Here is a 10,862-nt window from a genome sequence, read left to right as displayed (position 1 = left end):
ACGAGATACGACGCGGGGCTGCGAGTGACCAAGCTGCGGCGAGGTCGGGGACGGGCTGCAGCAAGTCGGGGACGAGCTGCGGCAACATACATCGTGAAATAAATTAATAAGAATGCTCACAAGTCACAACCAAATGTCACAACATGCTAAAATCTATTAATGAATATTCTATTGAAATCTATAATATTTCAAGTCAATACAAAATTATTTTCCTTCATTTTTGGTCATCATTTTGCCTAACTTGTGCTAGCACCAAGAAAATGAGTGTCTATGTGACTAGTTTTAGGGTAATGTAGTCACCAAGAAAACGTCGGGCAGGGCCGGGGGCTGGGCCGAGGGAGTGGCTGTTGTGCGTGAGCGAGTCAATGTGGAGCTGAGGCCGATGGTGCATGAGCTGTCCGGCGGAGGGGTGTTCGAGGTGATGGTCCTGCGGCGGCGCTCCGACCTGCAGAAGCTGGACGGATTTGGGAGGCTCGGAGTTCAACATGGGACAAGTGGTGGCTGCCGTTACCCAAGGTGCCTCGCAGGGGGCTGTCGAAGGAGACTCGGAAGCGAGTTCAGCAGAAGCTGGACGGGTTGGGCGGCAGCGGGAGGGCCGAGGAGATGGCGAAGAGGAGGGATAGGTGCTGGTCACAGGCGGCGGGACGGGCCTGGTCGGAGAGAGACAGAGTGAGATTGAGAGAGAGAGGGTGAGACAGAATGAGAGAGAGAGAGAGAGAGAGAGAGAGAGAGAGAGATAGAGAGAGAGAGAGAGAGAGAGAGTGGGGACGTACCAGAGGGGCTGGTCGCCGGTCGGGGTTGGGCCGAGGACGGGCAGCGGCGGTGGGGAACGGCCTCGCTAATCGGGGGCGGGATGGCGGTGGGGCAGCGGGGCGGCGGGCTGGTCACGGTGGCGGGGCGGGACCAACTGGTCGGAGATGGAGAGAGAGATGAGTGAAATTGAAAGAGAGATGCGAAGAGAGAGACAGAGAGAGACGTACCTTGGAGGAGGACGACGAAGGGGTCACGGGCGGCGGGGGAGGTCACGGCGGAGGTTGAACGAGCGTCGGAGAGAGAGAGAGAGTTAGATAGAGAGATAGAGGCTGTTTGGGCGAGGAAGAAGACGCTCGGGTATTTAAAATACCCTAAAACTATTGGGTGCGATATTGTCGCACCTAATACTCATATTGGGTGCGACATTGTCGCACCTAATGTAATGTCGCACCCAATGTGAAATTACAGAACCAAAAAATATTCGGGAGGGAATTTCTGACCGTTTTAAATTTTAAACCCATTAGGTGCGACACAAGTCGCACCTAAAGGTATTAGGTGCGACATTTGTCGCACCCAATATCATTAGGTGCGACAGAGTGATATCAAGTGCGACTTTGTCGCACCGAATACCACTAAACATCAGCGAAATTTTTAGTCTTTTGGAGGACTATCTGGTGCGACATGTCGCACCTAATATCATCTTAGGTTCGACGTCGCACCTAATACCCTTCCTCACCCAATATGTTAATTTGTAGTAGTGGACGATAACGACGAAGGCGATGGCGAGCGACGAAGATGAGGACGATATGAGTCGAATTAGGTTTTTTAGGGTTTTTTTTTCTTCTTGTCGAATGGTTTGGAGTTGGGTTTGTTTAGATCTTAAGGGTATTATGGAGTTTTTTCACGTTTGGGCTATTTTGTCCCAAATGGTGAAAGGTTGAGTATTTTGCAAAACTCAATGTTTCAAATGGTTATTTAGTCACAGTTATCAAGACTCGCCAAATCGAGCCCCACAACATGATAAAGATCCCGTCAACACTCACCATGACTACTTGTAACATGCCTAGGTCGACATCTCTCATGCATCAAAGATATTTTCAATATTTGTGTTGAGAAAGAATTGAAAATAAATACATATAAAAAAAATGCTATTGAAAATAAGATTGTGTGGCATTGGCTAACATTAAACAGAACTCTATACCGGATTACGGAATAAATAACCTTAAATAGAGACTGTTTCTTGTTGTAAGTGAAACGAAGCATTCCACCGGAGTTAATGCAGTTAAGGGTTCACACAATCTTATTTTCAATAGCTTTTTTTTTTTTTTTATTATATGTATTTATTTTCAATTCTGTCTCAACACATGTAAATAAAATAAAAAAACGTGTATTACCATAAAACTATCGTCGGATAGGAGTTGGAACTTGGAGATATCAAAAACACTCTCGAGTAATTACAATATAACTTTTTTGTTTTTTCTTTTTTTGTAGAGATGCTCTATGTACGAAAGCTAAAAGGAGACAATATTGACTCATGCAACCTTGGACAAATGACGAGAGGGATTAATACGTACCAATATTCATATAGATATAATATATAAATTATGGCAGTCAATAATTTATCTAAAAAAAATAAAGATACATACACTATTTTCAGCTTCTAGATCTTATAACACGTCTACAAATAAACTTCATAGTTAGTCTATTTGTAAGCTAAACTCAACTACTGTTTATAGTTTATAAGTAGTTAAGTTAGCGTTAGGTTTAGGTGTTAGGCCAAATTTTACATATTCATTCTAGTCGTTACAATTCAATAGTACAATTCTAAGGAGAAGGAAAAAAAAAAAAAAAAACAGAGAGAAAGAAACCTTCTTTTTTTACGTGGTAGTTCTCGGATTGTGAGATCATCGAGGGCCGAGAGTTGTACGAGTTTGTAAAGATTTTGATTATAATACAAAGAATTCCGAGATGGGAATTTCAGGGATGTAGACGAATTGTCGAACCTTTGTCAACAAAAGCTGAGTATTTGTGCGGCTTTTGTGTAATTTGTGTGGTGTTTGTCTATTAAGAGAGTTTTCTACAAAATCTCAACAATTTTTTTTTATATGTTATAGCATGAATGGATTGCTTGGATCTTATATTTGTGAGATATCATGTAATAAATTGATTTTCAAATGATGAAAAAATTTGGATTACTTGAAATCGTACAGATGGTCGACAAAGAAATTTATTCTTGACAAGCTAATGATGGATTTTTCAATGACCTAATAATGTGATCTTGCTTTCCTATACTACTTCATTTGATAATTGGCTTGAAGAATAATTTATTATATGCTCAAATTAGGGGGAAAAGCAAATAATAATAATAATAATAATAAATAAAAATTAAAATTAATTACACTTAAAGTCATGGCAAAGCGGTGCTATTCCTCTCCTGCACAGCTTCTTCACAGTTCATTACTTTGGACTGTCTCACAATTGGGGATATTAATGTCCATACTGCATTAGTTTGATACAATAAATAAATTACAAAGGCAGCTTTATACTCTCGCTCTTATATAAGTAAAAGAGAAATTTTAGAATATATGATTTACGACATAAATTTTATTTTTATCTCCAAATTTTCTAAAATTAAAAAACAAATGACTTGTTGGACCAAAAATACTCTTCAAGATTAAAGTAATTGAGTAAAATAAAATTCCACGGTATTTTAGTCTAACTAGTCATATTTTCTAAAATTTCTCTATTAAAATCATTTAAAAAAAAAAAAATCGAACTTACAGTAAATAGTTGCTGCGAACCATTCATTGACAATTTTCACCCATGTGCTTGCCCATCCAATATCCATACTCCACCTAGTTATTTATTTATAACATTAATGAAATTTGTATTAAATTAATTAGAGCTCAGCTAAAAAAAATGTTTTTGACTCTTACTTTCTTGCTGAATTATTGAGGTTCCAACTGATGAACAACATTGCGAAATACATGGCTCCCAAAGAGAACACCATGTGGAAAAATCCGTAATTGTATGGAATATCATCTTCATTCTCAATATAATCTTGGCGAAACTGTTTTTGTATTTACAAGTGTACACAAAACGAAATTGTTATAAAAAAATAAAAATTCTTTTGATTCCGACAATATTTCATAAGTGAAATTCACCTGAAACGATTGAGAATCGATTCCCGTAGAGAAAGTTGCCATGACAATGGCACCTATTGCAATCAAAAAGCCCTGAAATAAAAAAAAATAAAAAATAAAAATAAAAACCAACAATTTTTGGTTTTCAGTAAAACGTGAAAAAAAAATAATATAAAGAAAATTAACTCTTACGAGAATGTTAGTCCAATCGCTTCCGTTTTGGCGTTTTTCTGTATGACACTTGTCGTTCTCAGGCTCACTGCAACACAAACAATTCTTTGAAATAAATTAAATAAATGGCTTGGAAAATTAATTTTCCGAGAATGAATTTTTTATGTTATACCTTCTAAGAGCAGACCAACATAGGTAAATAACATAAGAAGCCATAATTCCTGAAGATAAGAGACCCCTATTGACCTGAATTTGAATCCAATTAGTTTCTGAAGACCAAAATAAAATTAAATAAATAAAAATCTCACATATATTTAATAAAAAAAAATAGCGGACCTTTGAGTGTAGAGAAATAACCATGATAACGATGAGAAGAAACGCAGTCCAGGTGATGAAAAAAATGTTGATCCCACACGAGATTTTGGTGCCGTGTTGTGTGTACATGTACACGATTCCGATAATAGACGCGATGTAAAAGACGGTTGACATGAATAGCCCAAACGAACAACTTAAGAGCAGAACAAAAAAATAGAAAAAGAATATTCAGATTTTTTTATTTGTTAATTATGGAGTTATTACATAACTCGAAATCGAACCTCTGCTTCTTGGCCTCGTTGGGCATCCAGTACTTGTTCCACCAGTTGATAAACTGGATTACGCTTATCAATTGGAGGACAAGAAAAATCCTGTGCTGGGCAATAAAATAATTTATTTTATATACAAATCGAGCGGGGACAAAAAAAAATTATGAAAATTCCTTATGACGCAAGCAACATAATTGGAGTGAAAGTTCTTGAAAATTTACCCTGCACCTACACGAGCAAACTCGCCTGCACAAATAAAAAAAAATGAAAACCAAAAATTAATCTAGAAGAAAATAAACTTAAGATCTTAGAGACGAGAGAAATTGAGCGCGATAAGAGTACGTACCGTATAGCTCGACAAATCCTGGAGGGAAAAAGACTGTAACGACTAACGATATAATCAACAAAAATGTCTTCAATGTCCACCATCCGCAGTGCCAATCGTTGCGCAATTGGTATAATTTTCTCGTTCTAAATGTCGTGACAAACATCATAGCGAAATACATCTGAATTTCCGGGGATAGTCAAGGGAAAAACAATTTTTTTTTTTTTTTTGCATCACCGGTATTCATAAAACAAAACAAAAGGATACGAAACATCCAAAACTCACACGAAGAACACCTAGACTATGGAAACAGTCTTTTCCATCGGTTCCACAAGATTTCAGATCTGCAAAAAAATGAACATAAAATCAAATGTGAAATATCAAACTACAAAGCTTCATAATTAATTATTATTATAGAGACATACAGTGGAACTGAGGAAGAATAAATTGTCCGTAGTCTCTAGCGATCCAAGCGCATAGATTCGGGATGAGAAACGCAATGCCATAGATATAACGCGCTCTCATAGATTTTTTCCTCTCTTCTTTCCAATCCACCATGATAATTATTTTTGGCTCCAATGAGGCTCTCACTTCTTCCCCAGGAACATCAATTATTTGCATTCTTGTCCCAGCCTCAACTGTCTCTTCTGGACTTCCCATTCCTGCCAAAATAAAATTAATTTGATTTAATGGCTCTAGACTTGAATGTGTTTGAAAGCCAATAATGTTTTAACTTTAAAGATATCAAGGTGACAAAGCAGTAATAAGTTAGTAAGTTTAATGAATCATAACTGACCTTTACTATGAGAAGCAGAATTGTACTGATTCTGAGGACCAAACTTGAGCAAGAATGGAGTTGAAACATGAAGCTGTATTATCACTGATTTGGCACTTCAAGAAGAATTAAAAAAATAAAATAAAATTATTTTATAGTAACAAATTATGAAACTTCCCATAATAATCAATAATGTATCTAAAAAAGGTAAGAGAAATACAGCTGGCAATAATAGAAATAGTTTTCTAAACTAATTTTAGCCGCTAATCCCAGTAACCATTTTGTCAATTGTCTTCTTCGATGATGTCACTTTATTGCCTTGTGTGAATATATCACTTCAGATTTTATTGTTGTAATTTTTTTTTCTATTCCATACCACTAATCTAAATATCTAATACAAAACGTGCATCTTAATTTTTATAAAGTTTTTTTGTCCTCTTCAGTATTTTAATTTTCAATTTCTTTTCTTCCTTTCTTTTTTGACTTTTGCATGAAATATGCATTGCAATGTGTGTCGCACATATTATTATTGTTCATACATGCAAAACAACAATTATAAATTTAGAGGTAACTCCCCTCCAAAACCTTCTCAATGTTAGCTAAATTTATTCAACCATTGGAGAGGTGGGAAAAAAAGATAAAAACTGGTTTTTATCCCACAATTAAAGGGCTGCAAATAAAACGATTAAAGGGTCAAAAATCAAAATTTTGCTAGGTTGATAAAATCCCACAAGAAACAGAAAACGTTTGAATTGTTGAGGTGCATTGTTCATTTAATTAGATAAATATAATTGAGATATACGTTGTAATTAATTTATTCTTTTATGTAAGTAAACTTTTTATACGTGGCATTGTTGTTAAATTATCTATAAGCTTTGAGTGAATGACACTTTACTTACTCAATAATTCAACGCGGTATATACAAAGAAGACAAGCAATGCAAAGACAATAAGAGAAGCTCGAATTAATTAAACTTCACCAAATACTAATCTCACTCACCAACGCGCCTATTAATCTCCTTGTTTCTAGATAAAATCGTGGGCCCCAAATTATTATTTCACTCTTCTCGTCATGTGCCGTCTTTATTTTATTTCTAGTGACCGTTGCGCACTTAACAAATCAAAAAATATAAATAAAATAAACTAAAAAAACCAGTGAATTAGTCACTAAGCAGTTTTGACATTGAGACCTTATTGTGTCATTATAAGTTGCTCAAGCATCCAGTTATAACTCAACATGACTAGTCCTGCTATATGTTATAAAATTATTATTATTAGCTATATCTAAAGGGTAATATCAGAATTAATTTTGCGTTAGTCAAATTGTTTTACACTATATAGACACTGTTAGTCTGTTACCTTGCTTATTAGTTATTACTTATTACTACAATCCGATCTGCTATATTTGATTGCAGTTGAATAAAGATAAATGCTTCTTAAAATGTACGTACCATTTACATTCTGTTTTTTTCACTCTAGTTTATGAAATCTCTAATGAGTACACATTTTATTTCCACATGTTGCTTTGATCAAGCTATTGTGGAAGAAAATATGTATGTGTAGCTATTACATACTCCATAATTGAGTGAGGCAGTGAGATATATAATAGACCAAAATTAGAAATTCTTAAGTTTGTTGGGTTTGATGAGAAGTTGGCAGGAATGCTGGATTGAGGGGAAATACTAGCTTGCTTATGAGTAGTCATTTCTCACATCTTTTCAACAAGCTTCTGTGATATATATGACTTAAATGGTGTGGTACTATGGCTCAGCCATTTAATTCATCATTAATTAATTTCCTTATTAATATAAATTTATTTTCTTTTTATACACTGACAATTTGGTACCTAGTTGTTACGATAATTAGCTATACAAACAAAAAATTAAGGACCAAATTTTCACTGTGATAAGCTAGGAACTATCAAAATACGAAAAAATAAATATCATAATTTTCTTACAAAGTGACAATTTGATTATTTCTGTTTGATTATTTATTGGAAAACATGCATGTTACAATGTAAATAATAGGGCATTGTAAGATTGAAATATTAAAAGAATGGTAGTAAGAAAAATACACGAAAATTTAAACAAAAAATTGGCTAAATAAGCCACCTAAACTATAGGAATTGTAAATTAGCCAATATTTGGTAAATACTTTGTAAATAGCCAACTTGCATACGTGGCAACCTATTAACTACTTTTTTTTTACATGTTTGGCTGGATTAAATAAGTCTTTTACTAATCTGTTAATAAGTTAACTTGGCTATTTACAATAAATTAACGAAAAGTTGACTATATCTCAATTCACTATAACCGTGTGACTATATAACTTAATAACCCAAATTTAAATATATATCAAACAATGTCTCATCGACTTTCTCGTCTGAGGAAGTGAAATTATAACTAGGGATATATGGATAATTATCACACTATACACTGATTATTGAAGCTCGCCTAGTCGAGCATCACAACATGATATAAAATCCGTAACACGGCTACTAATACCATGCTTTGGTCGATATATCTCATGCATCAGCGATCATTTGCTTTATCGAAGTTGCTTAAATGCATCAACTGATTACGTCCAGCTCCCGGTGGTAATGACTCTGGAAATTTGATAAAATAATGTATTATTTAGCTATTAAGATTCCTATTCGATCACAAATAAAATATCAAACTTGATAGATTACAAAATTCCGATGAAAAATGGTCGTTTACATCACCTGACATTCAAAAATTATACTTAGACCGATGAAGGTAACGAATACTAGTGTCCAAAGAATGCTCTTGTAGTTGTAGAAATATTAATGAAGCATGGTAGCTCAAATGACGAGTTATGATTTTTTTAAGAATCAGGTTAAGAAATAAAGTAAGGATATTCTTGTAAGCTTATGTTATCGGCGATTTTCGGAAATTATTAAATTCCTCGTGATTTACGAAGGATTCCACGCCGAATTCCAAATTCGAAGGCCTAACGGGCTGGGCCACGTAAAAGCTCATCAAGACCCACTTAAAACGGGCCCAAGGCGAGCCTGCACTGCTCCCGTGCCCCGCGCTCGACATGCGCGGGGAGCGCGCTCCTAGAGGCCCACAAGCGGGCAGAGCACCTGGCGCACGCCGCGCCAAGTGAGCGCCCCGAAACCGCCTCGCACGCCCGAAACCCGCAGTCCGCTCCCCGAGGTGCATCCAGAGGCCTTCCTAGGCCTCCTCATTCACTATAAATACCCTCTCTTAGTGAGGGGTAGAGAGACATTCATGATTCCTCAAGATTACTTGCTCTCAGAGTTCTAAAATGATATCAGATACTTTTTTAGCACAATTTCCTCTGATCGAGCACTTAATCTAGCGCACAAGCTATGCCTAGGATATTCTACTGAAAATCCGCTACGTGTCCCACGCACAACCTGCGTTCAAGATTTTCCACTGAAAATCCCTACGCGCCCAATGCACAAAGCTACGTCCAGAATTCTCCACTGAGAATTTTCTACGTCTCCAAAGAGAGAAAACACGCATTCTCTCTCGGGTCATTCGATCCTAGAGTCCCGAGACGTCGTCGAGGACTCCTCCGTGCTTTGTCTCCTTTGTCGAGCACACCCTCCAGGCTTCACGCCTCATACGTAGGCAACTCAAAAGAAGTATAGTCACACCCCCCCCCCCCCCCCCCCCCCCCCCCCATTCACCCTCGTCGCTCCTCAGAGAACGCCTCTGATTGGAGGAACCACAACTCGAGACTTTCGAGTTCACGCACTTGGCTCAGGTGCGGTCACTTGGTCCGGCCTTGGGTCGAACCGCCCGAAACTTTAAATCGTTGTTCATTTTTGTGCGACAACATTTTGGCGCTAGGGGACTTCCCGACTTAAACGGCCCAAAATCCCTTACAGTCACCTTATTTTCTTCTTCTAAAAATTCAATTTTCTCAGACTTGAGAAAACATGAACAATCAAATCAACAACACATCTGATAAAGGCGAGAACTCTCGTGCTGAAAGTGCCCGGTACAACCTGCGCCGACTGGCGCACAGGAACCAGGACTTACCTCCAAACGAAATTGAAAATCCGATCTCGGAGCAGAATCCGCGTGACTCCCGCATTGTCGAGCTTGAGGAAAACGTCTGTCGACTGACAGACTACCTCGCAAGACAAGGAAACGATAGAGCCACCATCGAGGGACTCCTCGGCTCAACGAGACAGGCTCACGGCTTCTCCCACTCGGGGGGGCTCCGAAGATGGACACACGAACGTTCACGTGAATAAAGACGGTGATGGTCACACACACTCTCAAACTAACGGTAGCGAGGACACACCCGACTCTAATGCTCGGGGCCTCGATCACGATGTCCCCGACGCTGGGGAAGGCACCAACAGATGCGCTCTTCGACGCGAATCCCAAAAGCCCCACAGCTTCATCACATACATCTCGCTCCCATTGAGGGATACAGATGGACTTGGTCCGAACCGCGGCCCGTGGATGCACTAACGCCACAATTCCGCAACAACGGAACGGTAATCAAGAACTGCCTCCTCGTCACACAGACGACTTGAGGCACCACCTCAACGCCCATCTGAGAAGCTCGGGAAGCCAGCTTCCTCCTGAAAACGGGGCTGCAAAGACAACGGTCTGACTCAGCCGAAATAACATTGCTCTACCTCGTACAACACTTGTCGACCAGGCCATTAACGAAAGAGGGCAAGTTGGTCTCCCTGCAACACATAGAGACGTGGCCACCGTGCTCCACGACTTTAAAAACGAGGTCCGTAACCTCGTAGCTGTGCAAAACATGACCCACAAAGTTCGCGAAATGATGAAACTTACAGCTTCTCCATTCACGATAGACATCCTCAACGAGGAATTTCCGGTCGACTTTTATATGCTGGATATCTCGCGCGTTAGCTTCTACGCCCAGCATTACTCTATCCGCGATGACGCTTCTTGTCTCAAACGAATAAGATATTATGCTTCTTGGCCCAAACACTTAGTTCCCGCGCATTAGTCCCGCGCTACTCTATCCGCGATGATGCTTCTTGTCACAAACGGTTGAGCGATTGCACTTCTTGGCTCAAACGCCTAAGTGATCCCGCGTTAGCTTGTACGCCCCGCATTACTCTATCTGCAA

General features: G+C 38.5%; 1 protein-coding gene across 1 annotated transcript; it reads right to left on the bottom strand.

The window, feature by feature from the left end:
• Nucleotides 1-2,948: 2,948 nt before the first annotated feature.
• On the bottom strand, nt 2,949-5,851 carry LOC149393746 (Serinc-domain containing serine and sphingolipid biosynthesis protein). The gene is made up of 13 exons (XM_089617395.1): nt 5,773-5,851; nt 5,402-5,638; nt 5,244-5,320; nt 4,998-5,157; nt 4,873-4,897; nt 4,664-4,753; nt 4,404-4,575; nt 4,240-4,313; nt 4,089-4,155; nt 3,918-3,989; nt 3,690-3,823; nt 3,535-3,608; nt 2,949-3,252 (listed from the first exon to the last, which is right to left on the bottom strand). The coding sequence occupies exons 2-13, from the start codon at nt 5,634-5,636 to the stop codon at nt 3,161-3,163; spliced, it is 1,272 nt and encodes a 423-aa protein (XP_089473521.1). The 5' UTR covers nt 5,637-5,638; nt 5,773-5,851; the 3' UTR covers nt 2,949-3,160.
• Between the last annotated feature and the right edge of the window lie 5,011 nt (nt 5,852-10,862).

The sequence above is a fragment of the Urtica dioica genome, chromosome 6 (assembly GCF_054948205.1).
Source record: "Urtica dioica subsp. dioica isolate 48M chromosome 6, U.dioica_male_clone48M_v1_H2, whole genome shotgun sequence".
Lineage (NCBI taxonomy): Eukaryota > Viridiplantae > Streptophyta > Magnoliopsida > Rosales > Urticaceae > Urtica > Urtica dioica.
This window is presented reverse-complemented; position numbering and strand designations above follow the sequence as displayed.